This window comes from Homarus americanus, unplaced genomic scaffold (genome assembly GCF_018991925.1).
Source record: "Homarus americanus isolate GMGI-L3 unplaced genomic scaffold, GMGI_Hamer_2.0 scaffold54443, whole genome shotgun sequence".
NCBI lineage: Eukaryota > Metazoa > Arthropoda > Malacostraca > Decapoda > Nephropidae > Homarus > Homarus americanus.
This window is the reverse complement of record NW_024750852.1, coordinates 8,350,738-8,372,190: the sequence shown is the minus strand read 5'-3', so window position 1 is coordinate 8,372,190 and position 21,453 is coordinate 8,350,738. Positions and strand designations below refer to the sequence as shown.

General features: G+C 40.8%; 1 protein-coding gene and 1 long non-coding RNA gene across 4 annotated transcripts in view; both read left to right on the top strand.

The window, feature by feature from the left end:
* The window catches only part of LOC121854251 (chaoptin-like), a 50,460-nt gene extending 33,265 nt beyond the window's left edge, over positions 1 to 17,195 (top strand). For all 3 annotated transcript variants that reach the window (XM_042348786.1, XM_042348788.1, XM_042348787.1), the window contains 5 exons: positions 9,600 to 12,656; positions 12,942 to 13,283; positions 13,662 to 13,811; positions 14,322 to 14,534; positions 14,781 to 17,195. In XM_042348786.1, coding sequence (XP_042204720.1) covers positions 9,633 to 12,656; positions 12,942 to 13,283; positions 13,662 to 13,811; positions 14,322 to 14,534; positions 14,781 to 15,053 — 4,002 coding nt within the window. In that variant the 5' untranslated portion in view covers positions 9,600 to 9,632 and the 3' untranslated portion in view covers positions 15,054 to 17,195. The remainder of the gene's footprint in view (positions 1 to 9,599; positions 12,657 to 12,941; positions 13,284 to 13,661; positions 13,812 to 14,321; positions 14,535 to 14,780) is intronic.
* A 126-nt stretch (positions 17,196 to 17,321) lies between these two features.
* LOC121854281 lies at positions 17,322 to 18,847 on the top strand. Its single transcript, XR_006086525.1, has 2 exons — positions 17,322 to 17,930; positions 17,985 to 18,847. It is a non-coding gene; the product is annotated as an uncharacterized LOC121854281 (long non-coding RNA).
* Positions 18,848 to 21,453: the final 2,606 nt, after the last annotated feature.

Here is a 21,453-nt window from a genome sequence, read left to right as displayed (position 1 = left end):
TGACTCGTAGTTCATCTTCACACTCATAGATGGCGGTGAAACAATTGTAGTTCATCTTCACACTCATAGATGGCGGTGAAACAATTGTAGTTCATCTTCACACTCATAGATGGCGGTGAAACAATTGTAGTTCATCTTCACACTCATAGATGGCGCCCACGGGTGTTTTTTTTTTTGGTATATGGAAATAATAATTAATCGCCATCGTGAATTTATTTTCCCCGAAAGGTACTTGATGTTATTGATGGCTGTTTTATCTACTGATTGATTGATCGACTCTTATTTATCTAATTGTGTACTTCTATCTTGTTGGTTTATATTGCTCGTATGTCATCAAGTGTGTTCTTGTAGTTTATATTGGGCCTTTGATCAATTAAACTATAACTGCTCACGTCAAACATCCTCCTCACTATCTCACCCGAAGAAGTAACGTAAAAGACGAGTTTATAGGCGTCCATTATTTTGTTTCTTCATTTTAAACTTTTTTTTATATTCGGAATCAAATACAAAGTTTACCCAAATGAGAGAACTGTGCATTGGAGGTCAACTCTCACTAAGTAACACAGATCACCTGAAGATTAACCCCGTAGTATATTTCACCTTGGGACTAACCATCCTAACCTTAACCTAGTTTACCGTTAGGGTGGTTAATCTTAAGGTGTAATTAACTGGGGAGCTAATCTTCATGTGACCAGATACGAACACTGAAAAGTATCGATGTACAGTTTTATTTTTTATTTCACAGTTGAAGGTAAAAGTTCCGGCAGGTTATTGTACCTCGCCAGAACAACTGTGGCTCTTCAAGATATTTCACCGCGTGGAATCCTATCATGATGATTTATAAGATCTACGATATTCATATATATCCATGAACGAATATCTTAGCCAAGTTTCAGAAAGTTTCGTTGAATTTCGATTATTTGGACAATTTACACTGAATATTTATCCCCAACTTTTCCTGCGGTTGTTTTAATTTTTTTTTGTACTCAAACATTTTACCACAATTAAAAAAAAACAAACAATATTTTTCACTTAAATTAAAATTCTTACATTTGTATTATTCATTGCTTAAAAAAAATCTTACTGTTTCTCCATAATGGATTTTATCTTCTCAAAATGCATCGTTCAAAGGAGGGATGAGGGAGGGAGGGAAGGGGGGAAGAGAGGAAGGAGGAGGAGGAGGAGGGAGAGAGAGGGTTGCCAGCGAGGGTATTATCGACTTTTAAAGAGGATCAGCTTCCAGGCTCTCCACGACCGACCTTCAGACATCAAATAATTCTTCAGTTTTTCGACCAACAGTGTTTTTTTTCTATGGGTAAATTGATTTTTTCTTTACCAATCTATGGTAATTATTTATTCATCATTATTCTACATTATTTTATTTTTATCAGTATTTTTTCATTATTATTTTTTTTCACTATTTTCATTATATTTTTATCAGTATTTTTCACTATTTGTTCATATTCCGGTAAATTTACATAATATTCTTAATCTATTTTCTTATCTGTGCATTTATTTTCCTTCTTTTCTTTTTATCAGTTTGACAGTAAGGAAGATTGTCTGTTAGTTTGTTACGATATAGTGAAAAATTATACAACGCTGTATAATATTTCAATACCGGTTTTAATATTTAGGTTGATATAGTTATTCATTCATATATATGTATATATTTTTTTTACATTCTTCACTTTATTATTTTTAGATTTTATTTTCATTTGTTTTTCATTTCCTATATTTTTATTGTTTTGCTTTATATTATTATTATATTTTGCTTAGTTATTCTACTTACCAGACACACACACACACATACAGACACACACACACAGAAAGACACAGACACAGACAGACACACGCACACATATTTTCAAGTAGCCAATTACAGGTGACTTGAACTCTTCCTGACCAATAAGGTGGCAGTATTTACCCAAGTAATATATTCACGCCTAAGATTAATTATTTTCTAGACCTGGGATTAAATATTATCCCTTAATTGTGAAAAAGGATGACCTCATTAATTACGTAATTTAAAATGATAATGAATTAGCAGCTGAGAGGATGTAATACGGATTGGTATTTTTGTTTTAATATATGTGTATATATATATATATATATATATATATATATATATATATATATATATATATATATATATATATATATATATATATATATATATTTATATATATATATATCTTTTGTTATGGATATATGCATACTTTTATATACAGCCGGAATAAATAAAAAAAAATGATAAACGAGCGATTAGTTTCACTTTTTTTTCTATTATCTATCAAATGATTTTTTTTTTAATTTTATGTTGTAATAAATTTTCAACCAAAACAAAAACAAAAAATCAGTTGTCTTTCGATGGTAATTAAACTTTATTAAAAAAATTTATTTACTTTTTTACTTTATAGGTATTCTGATTTTTTCGTACTGCATTTTTTTTTAATTAATTTTCTTGTATTTTTGGTTCTTAATTTGGTTGACATATTTTTACGTGTTTAATCTTCCGTTTATTCACGTAATTTTATCGAATATTTAGCGGATGGAATGAAGAAGAACTCAAGACAGCACTATGAATGAAACGATTTGTTGATCTATACACTGAGAGACGCGCCTCATTGGTCGCGTCTTCTATACAACGGAGCCTATGATTGGCTCGTTCTAAAGACAAACGACTCCTCTGATTGGTTTCGTCATATGCCATGTATCGTGATAGGCTAATCAAAGTTCGAGGATGAGGTTTCCTTTTACGCGTGGTTGGTTCATTCAAGGAAAGGGCGAGGCGAACCAAGCTTCTTCACCACCCGTATTTACAAGTTCGAGAGCATCAAAGAACGAAAGAATGGCTTCCCTTATGACGGGTCCATTGAAGTACAGATGAGTTCAGGTTTAGGCAAGACTTTTACAAACAAGTCTTACGTCGTGGACATCAAAGTAAAGGATATCTCTCTTCCTACTACTACTCTCTCTCCTCTGTGTTGGGGGGGGGGGGAGGTGTTACGGCTTGACACGTGCGATAAATGACTGCAATAAACTCACACACAGACACTCCACTGGTATAATAAATATCGCCGTGTTTCTTTACTTCCGTGTTGGGATAATTCTTGCCGCCGAGTGTTTTGTGGTTACGGAAAGGAAAACAAAAGAATGTGGGTGTTATTTAACGACCAAAGTTTTTGTTTTTTTTATTCTCGTGAAATTTGTTACGACTACCCACAACGTCTAGCTGAAAAGGATGGTCGGTCTGCCCCCCCCCCTCTCCCCCATCCCCATAGGTAATGTAGTGGGTAGAAATGACCCTCCTTCCCCCTCCCCACGGAACAATACTCAATGTAGATTCAAGGTAGATCGTAGATACTCGATTTAACCTATAAGAAAACCAGGTAGATCTTAGGTTCATCTCAGGTGAAATCCATATAGATTTTTAAGTATAGACACCAGGTAGACTCTTAATTAGGCTCCAGTTTGAAGTATACCATAGATATACTTCAATCAGCTTCTAAGTATACTCCAAATAGACCTTAGGCGAGATGAAAAGGGAAACAAAAATAAGAAGAAAATCACTTCAGCAATCACCTCAAGTATACCTAGATGTCACCATGGCAACGATCCTCTCTCTCTCTCTCGGTTTACCTGTCATATTTCAACCAGGTGGTCATTAGTGTTAATTACAGATACAGTAATTAACACTAATTTGATTCTTGACTCCGCAGTAAAAATATTATAGAGATGGAAAACGATTTATTGTCTTCAACATACTAGAATTAATTGAGTGTGTGTGTGTGAGTGTGTGTGTCTGTGTGTGTGTGTGCGTTAAACAGCTTATGAAAACAAGTGGGTCACCAGGAAAGGTCATACAAGGTCACCGAGTTCTAAAAAATAATCCCGTCCAAGATTTTTCACCAAGGAAAGAACTACATAAAACTACAAGTAGATGTAGCCGTCAGGTAAACTAAAAAATAAACTACAAGCAAATTATTATGTAGATGCCAGGCAGATTAATTTTGTGGACTTCAGTTAGACTAAGTAGATTACAGGTGCGCGCACACACACACACACACACACAGAGACACACACACACACACACACACACACACACACACACACACACACACACACACAGACACACACACACACACACACACATTCATTTTCCATTCTGTTGACAAGAAATAAACAAACCCACAACTTTCTGATGAAGCCAAGAATGGAAAGAGCTTATAGTTAGTCTTTTGTTATTAGCCTCGAGGGGAGAAGAGGAAGAGGGGAAAGTGAAGGGGGAGATAAAGGGGAAAGAGGAACAGGAGGTAGAGGAAAAACAGGGGAGGAAGAAGAGGGGAAAGAGGAAGACGAGGAAGAAGAGGGAACGGATGAAAATCAGTGAGGGGAGGAAAAATAGGGGAGAGAGACAAATAAAGATCAGAAAGTAGAGGAAATGAGAGAGAAAATGAAGGTCAGTGGAGATAAAGAATAAGAGGGGAAATATGAAGGAGGATAAAGAAGGGGAAGATGAGGGTCAGAAATGGAAGGGAAAAAAGAGAGAGAGAGAGAGAGATTAAGGGGTAATGAGGGGAAAGACAAATAGAGGGAGAGAAAGGGAGGGAAAGGTGCGTTCAGGTAAGAGGTTTCGTGATAAAGAGGCAGGTGAGGGGGGGGTCTCCGTTCGCTCGTGTGTGTGTGTGTGTGTGTGTGTACGCGCGTGTGTGTGTGTTGTAGGAGATCCAAGAGATGTTATGATGAGTGAAGGAGGGCGGAGGGTCAGGTGATTGGAGAAGAGGAGGAAGATGAGAGGGTAAGGAGATGGGAGGGGGGCAGGTGAGTAGATGCCGAGAATTTTTTTTTTTTTTCAATAATCTCGGACTTCCCGCACGCCTTTGGTTCTACAACACACTTCTGGTTCTACAACACATCTCTGGTTCTACAACACACTTCTGGTTCTACAACACATCTTTGGTTCTACAACACACCTCTGGTTCTACAACACATCTCTGGTTCTACAACACACCTCTGGTCTTACAACACATCTCTGGTTCTACAACACACCTCTGGTCTTACAACACATCTCTGGTTCTACAACACACCTCTGGCTCTCTCTCCAACTGCCGGCGTTCAATAACTCATAAAAATAAAGTGAACGACATACAATACTTTCTGTCACCATTTTGTGAAATAATATTATCCCCTAGAAAATACTTACACACAACTCATAATATACATAGAACTGTTATAAATATTTAATATATAAAAACATAATTCATGAACGTAAGCTGTGAATAAATAGCAACATATATAAAGATATAGCGCCAAATATAAGGAAATATTTACATTACATATTGGATTTGCAATTTTATGATCAGAAATATAATTTGTTCCCAGAATATTTTGATGGGGATGATTTAGTTTAGTCTGCCCTGTCACCATTATATATATATTATTTTAATGAAAGTCTAATCTTAAGGTAATTGGTTATTTTTGTCATTCAGCTGATCATAGTTAAGTATAGTAAACATACACAGGTCATTCACAAGGCCTAGTTATTACTGTAAGTATTTATTCACGTCTCTTGAAGCTCATTTTATGCATACAAAAAATTCTTATATTAAAGTTTTGCGATTAAGGACATTAAGCTGTTAAGAGTGAATTATACCATAACAACATAAATATACATCATTAATAAAATTATAGTCATTTTTGCATTTTTGTTACTACTACTTTATGTAATTTGACTCAATTTTATGTAATTTCTTCTAAGAACCTCATGAACATGGTCAATGAACTTACTAAATGTTTGTAAGTAAATATGAAGATAATTTAATTTAGTCTACCCTGCAACAATACCCCCAAACATGTAAATAATCCTCCACAATATACATATACATACATACACTATACAGGGGAGAAGGGAAAAGTTTGTCTCAAGTCATCGTATACAGTGAAGATGGAAGCCAGAAAGATGAATGACAAAAGGGCAGAGGAGCCAAGTTGAGAGAGAAAAGATGATTTGATGGGAGAGTTGAATAAGTGACGACTGTAAGCTGGACATTTTCTGTGAGGGAGACAATGGATGGTGTGTGTGTGTCGCGGTGAAGAAGAAGAAAAAACAGCACAGGTTTTATTTTTTATTTTTCAGAACTGAAATGCCTATGACATTTTATTTCTTATTTTTCATATTTTTTTTGTAAGGATATATTGCTTTACCTGGTGTGTATATATATATATATATATATATATATATATATATATATATATATATATATATATATATATATATATATATATATATATATACGCCTTCATGTTTATTTTTTAGACCCACCACAACCATCATTACCACCACAACCGTCACTACCACCAACACCACCACCATCAACACCACCACCATCAACACCACAACCATCAACACCACAGCCATCACCACACCCATTACTACCACCACCACCACAACAACCACCCACACTCCCTTCACCACGACCACCATCACCACCATTCCCACCATCATCATCACCACGTAAGATATGGTAAAAGTTCTGTCGTCGAATGTCAAACTTTTGGTATCTGAGAATAAAATAAATCAAACTAACCTGCCTCATTAAACATGTAAGAATTTAAAATACGAAAATATCAAGAATATAAAGGAGAATTTTCTTCGATGACTCGTTATATCAAGGACGATTTTCATATCACAAAATATATCACTCAGTATCATAACAGGATCGAGTCATACCTACATACGGTCACTTTAATTAAACTATTCGTAATATCTTCAGCTGACAGTTTCTATTGGGTCCAGCCACGTAATACGACTCCAGGAACTAATGTGCTTGTGTTTGTGTAGCAGAGTAACGGGATTAGGAGAGTTTCATCAGCCAGGGTTTACAAGCGCTCACTATAATCTATATCGACTTGTTCCAAATACTGCCGTTTTAATTATACTTATGATGTAATATATAGTTCAATAATTTTATATATTATTCAAAGAAATGTAACTTAGACGATATGTATTTAAGCATCTCTCATTCTCTCTCTCTCTTTCTGTCTCATTCTCTTTGTCTCTTCTCTCACTCTCTTGAAATATCCTGAAACACCTCCTTCATAAACATCTCACAAGAGTCAGTTCACGGCTCAGTTCTTCGACAGACACAATTCACAAAGAAAATCAAGATACTAAACTATTTATCACACACAATCACAGGGGATGACGCATATCTTTACGATCACTTCATTTTAACTTGTGTCGGGGTGAGAGAAATTCAATTAAAATCCGTTTAGTCGAGGTTTATGTAAGCCACAGCCGAGGGGCATATTGATCTCGCAGTCCGCCTGTCTGCCCGTCCTCACGTCATCAAAATACTTTCCAACCATTATCTTCGAAACTGACAAGTAGTTCAGAGGCTTGTAGTTAACTGTGTGTTTAAGAGTCACAGTAGTCAAAGTACAATTAGGACAAGGCCAGTAAGTGAGCCCTGAGTGCGTGTGTTTGCAGTGACTATAATAATCAATGAAGTAGCTTACATGATGGTCACGCACCTGTAGTTATTCCCTGCGTGTGTGTATGCAGTACCTTATTACAGTACAAGTAGGTCAAGGTGTACTGCTTACCTGTGTGTGGGGTGGGGTGGTATCCAGGTGTAAATATCACGCGTGTCACAAGAAGGACCACGTGTTGTGTATGTCGAAATCCTCTTCAGTTGATCCCAGACGTAATAACATAATATTTACACCTCACCCCGTACGGCTATTATGGTCTTGATACACTGAGCGACGCTGTGTTTTAAGTTCTCACAGGCAGGAGGATGGCAGAAGATATATTTTCCTCACTGAAGGAGGAGTAAACACTATCAGTAAGTAAGCCTTGTGTGTACTGTTTGTGGCGAGAAGAGGAAGTTTTAAGCCCGGTGAGCGTGTTGAATGATTGATGGCTCCTCGCGTGATACTACTCAACATTAATTTTTACCACAAGCACCAATTTAAAAAAAAAAAGGAAGAATTTGTATACACGAACGCGTACAGGAATACATGTGCATACACAGTACAGCTCGCTGGTACACACGCATATACACGCACGCTCACAGATGTTGATACACATTAAGACATATTACAGTAACACACAAACTAACACAATCAGAAATAAATTAACACATAAACTAACATACACTCAGAGGTAAGTTAATAACACCACCTGCACGTAGTTTCCGGCGGTGTACGGTCAAAACTGTATTATGAAAATGGACGGAAAACCACTACGTAAGCACTTAAACCTGTCAACGCTACCCCCTCACCTTCCCTCAACTCCCTCTCCTCCCCCTAACAACCCCGCCTCACCTGCCCCAAACTCTCCTCTCCTCCCCTAACAACCCCGCCTCACCTGCCTCAACTCCTCCCCCTAACAACCCCCCGCCTCACCTGCCCTCAACTCCCTCCTCCCCTCAACCCCGCCTCACCTGCCCTCTCCCTCCCTCCCCCCTAGCAACCCCGCCTCACCTGCCCCTCCTCTCCTCCCCTAACAACCCCGCCTCACCTGCCTTAACTCCTCCTCCTCCTAACAACCCCGCCTCACCTGCCTCTCCTCCTCTCCTCCCCCTAACAACCCCGCCTCACCTGCCCTCAACTCCTCCTCCCCCAACAACCCCGCCTCACCTGCCTCAACTCCCTCCTCCCCCCTCCCCCTCCACCTGCCCAACTCCCTCCCTCCCTGCTGCCCCACCTCCTCCCCTGCCTCAACCTGCCTCACCTGCCTCACCTCCCTCTCCTCCCCCTAACAACCCCTTACCTGCCTCAACTCCCTCCCCTCCCCCTAACAACCCCGCCTCACCTGCCCTCCACTCCCTCCCCTCCCTCCTAACCCCTCACCTGCCTCACCTCTCCTCCCCTAACAACCCCCACCTGCCTCAACTCCCTCTCTCCCTTAAACCTGCCCCTCCTTCCCTAACAACCCCCGCCTCACCTGCCCTCCAACAACCGCCTCACCTGCCCTCAACTCCCTCCTCTAACAACCCCGCCTTACCTGCCTCAACTCCCTCTCCTCCCCTTAACAACCCCGCCTCACCTGCCCTCTCCTCCCCCTAACAACCCCGCCTCACCTGCCCTCAACTCCCTCCCCTCCCCCTAACTGCATTAACTGATCCGCATAATGAAGTAAAAGGGCAAATGCCGTCAGCTCCTGTATGAAAAAACATTTAAACATGACTTTCCTTTCTAAATTTTCCCCTCTGTTTTGCATCCAGTATGATTGGCTGTAGTGAGTTCAGTTTTAGTCGTAGAATTCTCACCTTTCAGAGCCTCTTTACGTTCTAAAAAGGTGTTTAATTCCAGCAATCATTATAAAAGTTCTTGAAAATATATTTTTATTGCGGATTATTGATATTTCTTGCTCGGGATCCAGTTTAGTTGATAGTTTTGTTTTGAGAATTCAGTAAGGTTTTTTTAGATTGACTTACTCGCGACTCCTTTAGATTGAGTTAACTATATCTTGTTACTGATCCTGTATGCAAGATCACTGACTCGGATTACAGATCAATATTGTTAATGTAAGGACAGCGACTCTTGTTACTAATCCAAAATAGATGATTCAAGGACGTTATCTTCCGACACAGATCCAGTATGGTTGGCAGCTGAGGCGGCCTAGCATGGACTGGGTGAGGTTCACCATCCTCCTGGTGGTGTGGGCAGCAGGGGCGGGCAGTGAAGGGGTCACCAACACCGTCTGCCCATCCAGGGACGACAACCCCTGGTGTCCCTGTTACCACTTCGACGATGGCATCTTCCTGGAATGTCCCATGGTGTCCCTGGGCACGGTGGCTGAGGTCCTGGGATTGGTACGACGTCCAATTAAGTCCCTCAGCATCTACGACCTCGACACCAACGTCACGTCATTAATTCCTGGAATCTTCAGCAATAGCGAAGGCGTTACTATCTTGCAAATTTCACATTCTAATCTTCAGAATATTGCGGACGGTAGTTTCCGAGGACTGGAGAAATCCCTGCAGAGTCTGACCATCATGCACAGTCAGCTTACTACTGTCCCTCAAGCGGCGCTACAGAAGCTCTCCAAGTTAAGATCATTAGACCTGGAAGCTAATAATATCACTGAACTACAAAGCTATAGTTTTTTCAACATGAAGTTAGTAACTCTTAACCTTAAAGGCAATGGTATAAAATTAATATCAGAATATGCTTTCGATGGCCTGGAAGACAGTTTAGAGGATCTTAACCTAATGAACAATAAACTCAAGCAGCTTCCAATACCTGCTCTGCGGCGACTTAGTAAACTGCAGTCATTAAAGGCCACCTGGAACCAAATCTCAGATGTGGTCAGTGATGGGTATTCCCACCTCCCGGCGCTCCACGTGCTGGACCTTAGTAGTAACCACTTTACAGAGCTGACCAGCAGTACCCTGGCCACCATGCCGGCCCTCGTCTCCCTCTCTGTGTACATGAATGATATCTCTCACGTTGCTGGTGATACCTTCATACAAAACTCTGGTCTACGGTCCCTTTACCTGAGCCACAACAACATCATGAGTCTCTCCCCGGAAACGTTCTCCTACACCATGTACATGAGGGTGATAGATCTCGGCGACAACCACCTTCACTCTATAGAGGACGGCATGTTTAGTAATCTTCCTGAGCTACAGGAAGTGTTTTTAAACAATAACAACATCTTGAAAATCTGTAACGAAACTTTCGCCAACTCCACTAAGATCTCCGTCCTGTACCTCCAAAACAACGAAATTCATTCCATTGAGAGTGGAGCATTTGCCAGCATGGAGTCACTCTCCAATCTCCAGCTCAGTTCTAACAATCTGGAGGAGATTCCATTGGGGCTTTTCTTTACCACCCGGACTTTGAATTCCTTGAGTCTGGACGACAACAGAATCACATCACTGCCAGACGGCATCTTCAGCCAACTCCCCGACCTGCGGGAGCTGAGACTACAGAACAACAGACTCATCAGGATCGAGGGAGGAATCTTCTCGCCGCTCCCAAACCTTCTCGAGTTACACTTGCAGAATAATCTCATAGAGGTCATCGCCAAAGAAGCCTTTTCGTCATTAGAAAATCTCCAGCATTTAAATTTGGAAGGGAATCGTTTGACTGAGTTACCTGATCTCCTGAGTCGGTATCCTGCGAACCTAATAACACTAAAACTTTCAAAAAATCAAATAAAAAATATTCATGCTGATGCATTTAGGGGACAAGACAAGCTTGAAATATTTTGGTTAAATGACAACAACATAACAACACTTTTGAATATATTAGTCAGTGATCTGTCTTCCTTACAAGAGTTGTATCTGGAAAATAACCAGATCAACAACATTCAAGATAAATGCTTTAAGAGCATGAAGAAGTTGGAGCATCTTTCACTCTCCAACAACCAGATGCAACACGTCAGTTCCTTGTTATTCGAAGGTTTAACATCCCTGGAAAAACTATACATGGATAAGAACAAGATTATGGATATTGAGCCACAAACTTTTCAAAAACTGAAGAAATTGAAGGATCTAGATCTCTCCAATAATCAGATCTTCGTCATTCGGAGATACATGTTTGAAGGGACAATCCCCATCATTATGCTGAATCTGAAGGGTTCCATGATCAACGAGATCGATCCAGACGCCTTCAGCGATTTACTGTACCTGGAGGAACTGAACTTGAAGAGCAACATGCTAACCCAGCTCAACAGACTTTACCTTAATGTGCGGAGTATTAAGACTCTTAACATAGCAGATAATAAGTTTGAAAAGATTGAAGAGGACGCACTGTATAGTCTGCCCGTTATGAGTACCTTAGATATGAGTGAATGTCAACTTCTCCGACTACCTCCACACTTGCTGGCTGAGGCATCGGAGCTTCGGTCTCTCAACCTGGCCAAAAACAATTTTAAGACTCTTACTGCTGCGCTCTTCCAGAAAATGAAAGGCCTGAAAGAGGTAGATCTGTCTTACAACAACTTGTCTAACACTATAATGACTTCCTTAGAGGGTCTTTCGAAGCTCGAGGTGCTAAGACTTAGAGGAAATCCATTAGTGGAACTAAGTGGGTCTCTGAATGAGATGGCCAATCTTCGAGAATTGCACTTATCTGAAACGAAGTTAATCAAAATGGACAACACAGTATTTAGCAAATTAAGGAATTTGAAAGTACTTGATCTTTCCAATAACAGTCTGTCGGAAATTCCACCGGGTATCTTTGCCAACCTGAGTATCGAAAAACTCAGCCTTGCGGACAACATCTTCTACCAAATCCCCAATGCCATGTTCCTGGACGGCATGCCGGCGCTCAGGACTCTCAACATGTCTGGCAATCCTCTGCTGCGCGTCACTGGTCCTCTCGTCTCAGGGGGTCCCACCTTGGCCCTTCTTCAAGAGCTGGAGGCTGCAAGAACCAACCTGACGCTGCTGACGAGTCATGACCTGTTGCTCACACCCAACCTTCGCTCCCTCAACCTCGCACACGCTGCCATCGCCAAGATCTCGCCCGGGTGCTTTAGAAACCTTACCAGTCTCTCCAATCTTAATCTTGGCTACAACCGGCTGGAGATTTTACCTAGGGAGAGACTGCGGGGTCTCAAAACACTTTCTCACCTCAACCTGACGGGGAACAGCCTGAAGAAGCTTGACCAACTGCCCTCTGGATCACATTCATTACAGGTAAGTCATATATATCTGCAATATGTTTACGGTATGTCACAAAATTTCTAAGTTTGTATAAGTTATAACCAAGTAGGTTTTCCTTTACCATGTTAAATCTAAGCGAGAGTCTTTATTAGTCGACATAATTACGGCTGAAATAAAGAAGAATTGTTGATGTAATTGTTGTGTCTTTGAGTTTACATCATTTAATGCTGGTGAGGCTAACACCATAACACCCACATGATAGTCACACTGCCATGGACGATCAGCATAAGGGTATCTCGATCACCTTTGCTTCTGCAGGTGTTGGACGTCTCTAGCAATATGCTGACGGAGTTGACGGACTCGACCTTCAAGAATGGCGAGAGTGTGGAGAATCTGCTGCTGGGATCAAACTGGATTACCACTATACACCCAAGAGCCTTCGTGCCACTCACCAGTCTCCGTTACCTCGACCTCTCCAACAACTACCTGGAGGGGCTCAGCACCGTATCACTGGAGCCCATCGAAAGAAGCCTGGAGACCCTCCAGCTGGGGGGGAATCGCTGGAACTGCGGGTGCGAGGTGAGCGAGTTGTGGTCGTGGCTCCAGGACCATCTCTCCTATGTGTACGACCCTACCACCCTCGACTGCGAGCTGCCCAAGGTGAGCACTGTCTTACATTGTTCTATTATGACGCTCGCGCGCACACACACACACATGGACACATTTTTAGATAAAAATACCAAGTGTCAATTTCTGAAGAAAGTATATTGTGTTTAAAGTTTTAGAAAAAATGGAGTATATCCCTTATTAATGCTTCACTTAATTTGTTTAAAGCACTGATGCAAAATTCAATGATGAGATTTTTTTTTACTTTCTTCAGGCCACACGAGTCCTCAGAGATAACAATAAACCAGTCATTTTCCTTCATTGTTCCTGTCCTCTATAATCCTCAACGAACATTTCTTCATTTTCTTCTTCTCTGCTGTTAATATATCCACCTCAGCTTACTTCCTGTTTCCCTTCCTCCTCCTCCCTCAGACGCTACGTGGTCAGTCGTTCCTGCTGATGTCGTCCTCGACCTTCTGTCCTCAGCCAGTGATCCTCCGTCTGGCCATCCAGGACATACAGAGTCAGTCGCTGCTGGTGTCGTGGCAGGCGTCCAACTCCTCCGCTGTCTATGGCTTCAAGGTCAGTATACCGGGATGGTGGTGGTGGTGATGGACAGTATATGCGGGTGGTGGTCAGTATACAAGGGTGGTGGTGGTGGTCAGTATTCACGGGTGGTGGCAGGAAACTAAATCTTACACTGCTAAAAGCTTCATATTTATGTATGAAATTTATATTCCTTTGAGTGTAAGAAATCGAGATGTAAACTTTGTGACATGTAAACTTTATAATATTGACACAATAAGGTAAATAAGTGTGTGAATTAATATGATTTACAGAATCGTTGATCAAAAACTAGAATTTCACAACTCCAGGTATCTTATTGAATCACTGGAGAATGATCGTTTATGACCATACTGCTTCACCAACATTAAAAACACATTATGAATCACATTTAAATGGGGATAGGGATTTTAAATGGCAAAAACGACTAAAGCTCATTGGAAAGTTATCACCCATAGTCTTAGAGTGTTACCACCTTCGTCCTATCTTCAGGTGAGGTAATCAGTTGTCTCCTGGGTGTCTGTCCAGGTGTCGTTTCAGGTGACTGCTGGCGACGGACGGGTGTTGGGGGGCCTCAACACCCGCACCCTGCCTGCCACTCCTCGTACCTACCGCCTGGGTGATCTACAGCCAGGGACGAGCTACCTGGTGTGTGTGCAGGGCCTCACCACATCTCTCAAGCCCGTCAGTAGAGCCCGACCACACACTCAGCAGGACGCCCTCAGCACACAGCACCCCCTGGTAAACACCCGCTAGAATCAAGTCCCAGTACAGTGGCTTAAATAGTGTGACAAATCTCTGTATTAATGCCCCTAAATTAATGTTTTGAGAATATTTACAGTTCATTTGAAAACTACTCTCACATTGGCAAGTGTAGCATTCCCTCTCTTTCTGCTTGTTTGCCCGTCTGATTCTCTCTTTATCTATTGTTTTACATCTATCTCTCTACTTGCCTTAAGTAACCGGTCTCTACATCTCACCCGCCAGGACCTGGACACCAAGTGCACGCGGGGGAAGACGCTGGAGCAGCCCCAGGCACAGATCGTCCTCAACAACCGTCTGGCCATCATCATCGGGGTGTCGCTGGGCATCTTTATCTTCGTGGTGGTGGGCACCATCATCTGCTGCTGCCAAATTTGCAAGAACAAAAGGGAACCTGTCAAGCCGGAAGGTCCGGGCACCCAGGATTATCTCTCCTACAGACACTTCTCTATTCCGGGCAACGACGCCAACTCCTATGAGGGTTACACAGCGTGTTAGGAGCACTGTGAAGATTGCACCTACGTGCTAGGAGAGCTAGGAATACCCTAGCACCGATTCTCAGTCCGAAAGATATGAACTCTTATTTCTTGGACGCAAACTCCTATGGGCGTTGTTACAGTGCGTGCTAGGAGCGTCAGGAACTGTGTTGTAACTTAGGTGCGAGTTAAAGGCTGTAAAAATGCCTAAACGTTCGACATTGTTATGTTGTGAGTTGTGTAAACTTGGACAAGCAGATCCATATTGGAGATGGCCGGTGATTCGAGGAAATATCTTGGAATGTTTTGGGAATCTTCTGTGATCTTAGGATGTACTAACTTAGATGTGCATCCAAAGATTTTCTTCAAGGAGTCAGTTAGTCGGAATATTTGTTGTTGAAATTCTGAAGTGTTCATAGTGTTGGTTATGACTGTTTCTGCCTAAGAAATGTACAGTGTATAGATTTGTAAGTAAGATAGTGATGAACTAGACAAGTCATGTCAAGAATGTTTTTTGGCACTCACGCCAGTACTGGAATAGTGCGTGTGTGTTTATCACTTACCAGATACACCGACCAGTGAATCCAAAAACCCGTGTTCACAATCATCTGAACAAGCGCAGGTACAGAAATGAGTACTGGTATAGGTACAAACACAGGTTGACGGACATTTGCACAAGATCAGGTACAATAAAGATAATTACGGTGGTCTGTTACTCCTACTTACGACTACAATACATTTCTGAGTGAAACATTTACCAGTTAAACCAGTCCTGCATTTACCATGTAATCTGTAATTTCTTTTACCACTGATAAAGGAGAGTTGATACCAATGATGCATTTACATTCCGTTTACTACTGAAAGTTTGATTCTTGCGGTCCAAAATATTGATAGATATAATAAGAGGTACAGACACTTATCTCTTCTCCTGACTATGGGTCACGCGCCTCTAAATGAATGTTAAAGGCATTTGTTTATAAGTCTTCGTGAATTATTGAGAGCCTTTAAGTGGTGATTGTTTAAAGTGGATGTTTATGTGGGTTAAGTGTGAGCCTTTAAGTTCTTCTCATGTGATATTTTTGGGGGATTTTTCAGCGAGTCGCTGACAGAATACTAATTTTGCTTCTCTGCGAATATCATGTGAATTTTGAGTGGATTTCACCTGAGACCAAAGTGTACCTTTACGTAAATATATTGATAAAGTTTGGTGAATAAAAATTCAATGGGTCATAATTAATGGAAATTATTCTATCTATATATTCCAAGACTGTTGTATATCAATGAAAATACATAGATACGCGAGTCTTCTAAGAACAAAATAAATACACAGATCTTCAAGGATAGTGTATTTCAATGATGATGCTTGTATGATTTATACGTCAGAAACAATATACACAAATACCCAAGACTGGTGTATATTAGTGAGAGTGTGAGAGTGGATATACACGTCAGCTGTATATAGTCAGTCAGCTCCGTGTCTGCTACACTTGGTTCTCGCTGACCAAGTTTTGTACATAGTTGTAAAATAAACACGAAAATCAGACATCCCCTTGGATCCTACGCTGGCGGACTAACTCTGGTGTGGTGCTAAGTGTTTCCTTTAGGAGTGACTGTACATTTTGGAACCTCCCTCAGTGTTGTGCGCTTATAACACATCATATTTTCTCCGATGTTGGAAGCTTAAGACACCCGAACCTCTCTTGTTGTATTGGGAGCTTAAAAAAAACATTAATTTTTTCAGTGTTGCGACCATACCACACAACACATTTCTCCAGTGATAAAAGCTTCAAACACAATAAACGTCTTCAATGCTATATAGTATTGAATCTTTACGACACATTAAACCTTGTCATTTATGTGAAATTACAACGTGGCTTGACAGTTTCGGTGATTTGTAAATAGAAGCTGACGAAAAATAACAAGAATAACATAAACAGAAGAGGAAATAAGGAAAAGACAGAAAATAATGTAAGGACCAGATAGTGACCAGCGAATAAGAGATAAATATATGCATAGAAGAGAGAGAACGATAAATGAGACAAAATATGATAAATGCAAAACTGTGAGTCTAAATGAAAAAAAAAGAACGTAAAGAAAATGAACTAAAACCAGGTACCGATAAGAGAAATAGCAAAAGATGGTTGTAAAAAGATAAATACTAAAATAAAACTGGAAACGCTTAGGGAAAGAAAGAAAGAAAGAAAAAGAAAAAAGAAAGAAAAAAATGAAAGCAGGGAAGAAAGAAAAAGAAAGAAAGAAAAAAAAGAAAAAAAGAAAAGCAGGGAAGAAAGAAAAAGAAAGAAAGAAAAAAAAGAAAAGCAGGGAAGAAAGAAAAAGAAAGAAAGAGAAAGAAAAGCAGTTCAGTTGAAGGCTTTACCACCACGACCGACACATAAAGCGGAGAGCAAAGGTCTGTGATGGCGAAGTAAGTGTTCGTCTTCAATAACGACAGAGAGAAGAGCACTCGCCCCTAGGTCCCCAGGTCATCAAGCCCTCAGGTCAACAAGTCCTCAGGTCAACAAGTCCTCAGGTCATCAAGTCATCAGGTCATCAAGTTCCCCAGGTCATCAACTCTCCAGGTCATCAAGTCTTCAGGTCATCAAGTCCCCAGGTCAACAAGCCCTCAGGTCAACAAGTCCTCAGGTCATCAAGTTCCCAAGTCATCAAGTTCCCAAGTCAACAAATCCCCAGGTCAGCAAGTCCCCAGGTCATTAAGTCTCCAGGTCAGCAAGTCCCCAGGGCATTAAGTATCCAGGTCATCAACTCTCCAGGTCATCAACTCTCCCGGTCAACAAGCCCCCAGATCAACAGGGCCCCAGGTCATCAAGTCTCCAGGTCATCAAGTCCCCAGGTCCGGGAGCCATCAGGTCCAGGAGCCATCAGGTCCGGGAGCCATCAGGTCCGGGAGCCATCAGGGGAGCCATCAGGTCCGGGAGCCATCAGGAGCCATCAGGTCCGGGAGCCATCAGGTCCGGGAGCCATTAGGTCCCTGTTCCCCCAGGCGGGCAAGTGACTGGCAGCAATTAGGAAGCAGACAACGGTTCTATTCTAATGTGACTTTTTGACCCAGGATAATGAGGCCGGGGATGATGTGGCCAAGGTTGATGAGGCCGGGGATGATGAGGCCGGGGATGATGTGGCCAAGGATGATGAGGCCAAGGATGATGAGACCGAGGATGATGAGGCCGAGGATGATGAGGCCGAGGATGATGAGGCCGGGGATGATGAGGCCGAGGATGATGAGGCCGAGGATGATGAGGCCGAGGATGGTGAGACCAAGGATGATGTGGGCGAGAGAGTGTGAGCCACACAACCAATAATGACATTTAGATCGAGGTGTTGTAAGGTCGAATATGCTGAAGTATGTGATATCTGGGAAAAGATTAAGTAGATAGATGCTGTTATAGGCTCTATGTCCTTCCATTATAAGGTCGATGGTCGTGTAACATCGGATATCTGGGGAAAAAAATCCGAGTAGATGCATTGGATTATAGACGTTATTTCCTACAACTTATGGTCGAATATTGTACAGAGTCTGATACGTGTGAAAGGTAGATAGTGTATTCAATTATGATCTTAATGTTATTCCTGTGTAGGAGTGAATATTTTCTTTAAAATACCTGGAATATAAACAAGAAACATTTTTATAAGCCTTGTATCCTCACCCATTAAGGTTGAATGTTGTATGTTCCTGGATGTTTGATGAAAACTGGAAACAACCCAATTTAACCTTATTAACCCCGTTACTTTTACTTGAAAATGTTATCCCTTCTGAAACACGTGTATTAAACAAGAAATAAATAACGATCTTCCTAACAGCTGTCTATAGATGTAAACAAATTAACATTCCCCAAAACACCTGATTTTTGTGTCAATAAGAATATTACTGTTTACCTATCGACTTGCGCGCCACCTGTAAATCGTTCCAGACCTAAAATTGTCTTTAGTTCCTTGAGCAGCTAAACCCATTAAAAACAATTAAATCTGTCTAGAAAGTTTTCCATTTGAGACAGGCAAATATTAATGGTTTTGTGGGGACTAGTATCATTGGTGGTGATGGTGGTGGTTGTGGTGGTTGTGGTGATGATGGTGATGGTGGTGGTTGTGGTGGTGGTGGTGGTGGTGGTGGTGATGATGATGATGGTGGTGATGATGATGATGGTGGTGATGATGATGGTGATGGCAATGATTATGATGGTGATGATGGTGATGATGGTGGAATTTAGAAAAACAAACTAGAGTCAAGTCAGATGTGTCAGCAGGGACTCCATAATGTAGTCAATTACTTATTTCTCGTTTACGTCGAAGCGAGAGTTTGCCCACAGCTGAAGGTGACTTGGCTGTGACCCCCAGATGGTTCTAACCGGGATGAATCTTTTAAGCCTCTCTCGTCAGATGCTTCAATTAGCTTTTCCTCTCCTGTTGTCTCTGATTGCTGGAGATTTTCTTGGTTGTGTGCATATGTGATAACGCATCGAGTAGCTGAAGATTGCGAGTCATTTTAGGTCATCATTGATATTGTCGTTTACTGAGAACTTAATGTAAGGATTCAGTATATATGGTATTAATCAGTTAATTATCATCTCACATCAGTATTTAATTTTATCAAGAATTAAATTAACGGTGGCTACTGAATCGGATGTTGGCTTTGATTCTTTATAATAATCCACGTTGACTCATCTCACTTTTATTAGAGTTTTAAATCAATGGATACTGATTGATAGCCAGAATAACACCGTTGTCACACTCAGCTGAGGACTGTAACTGAGTGGTGTAATAAGTAACATATTGTACTGCGGTATTGGCATCATTGAGAGGTGTCGGTGGGGCCAATAACATTCTATTGACACATGACTCGGTGATGAAGGTGCTATGGACTGTACAGTATATAGGACTAATGTTCATTTTAGATATAGGACCAATACCGTTAGATAGCTAAAAGAGCTTCTCGTGTTTCAGATCAGTGGTCACGTATATAAATGTTGTGTCAAGTAGGAAACAAAGTGAACTAATACTTAAGTGTTCAAAAAATAGAAAAGAGGCTAACTTATATTAATAAAATAAACAGAAAATGCCCCGATAACAAAAGAAATGAACGTTAATTATTTTTTTTATAAACTATCGAGAAACACTTAAGATATGTTACAATATTATGAAACTTTTAAGTTACTTTAACTCAGAAAAAAAATGTGCTGTAGGAAATTTTATAATATTCTAAGTCCTGTTTACTGTTAGCATAAATCTGTAAATGAATTTCATTTCACGTAAAAGAAACAAAAGACAATCTTGAAAACAACTCTGAAATATTTACTGATGGAAAAAACAAAACTGGAAGTATAAATCTAACCAATAAGAAATGATTTACTCGATGTCATGAATAATGTCTCAAAAAGGTTCTAGTTGTTAATCAAAGACTCATGTAGGTGTTGTGAGAGGCTCCATACACGACGGCGTAAGTGTTCGCTCAATATCGTTATTAATCACTCACAACTGAACATTTCCTGGGTTATATCAACGACTCAGACGCCTATGTGTGTGTCTGTGTCCGATGCCGCCTGGTAAAAATTCTAAAGATTCTATAATTTTCTTTGTTTTGATTTTCTTCATCTCAACACCATGACCTCAAGCTGTAGTGATGATGTTGTATGTGTCTGTTTGTTGCTGTACATTGCTAAGGCTGCTGTTATAATTCTGCTACATTATGGCAGGGTTGCATATACTATTTTTTCCCCCAAGGCTGCATACATATTTGTTGAATGATGCTCGGAGCTGTACCCACACTTATTGGAGAGATATACGATTGTTTTGTAATTAATTCTTTCGTAATATTTTGGAATTAAGAGAAAAAGAAAGGTAGAAAGAAAAACAAGAAATACAAGGGAGAACTATTTGTTTATGTATTCATCTGTTTTCATATTGTGTTTCAGAAATTCTTCATTTTTTTTATCTCGACAGAAAATGTAAAGGAAATTCTTTCATCTCAACTTCTAAAGGTTTTGGTGGATAGAGGATACGGTTGGAGCCCCTCCTGATAAAACCTCCCTCCTGATTAGACCTCCCCTCCTGACAACATCTCCCTACGCCCTACTCCAAGTTAAGACTACTGTTTCCTCTCTCCTGTACAGAAAGCATCGTTGATATTTATCACCGCCTGGCCAACTGCTGCGAGCAAAGAGCAATAAGCTTTGTGGTAGACTGCCCTTTGAATATGGCCAATAAGCAGCTGGTAGAGCGCCCTTTAAATATTGTCAGTATTCGGTTGGTTGAGCGCTCTATGGCCAGTACTCAGTTGATAGAGCGCCCTATGAATAATGGCAAGTACTCACACGGTAGAGCGTCGTCTGTGTCCACTGCTCTTTAAATAAAAGCATCACTCAGCGTTCAATCGGTGCATTATAACCAACACTCGCTGGTGGGCTGAC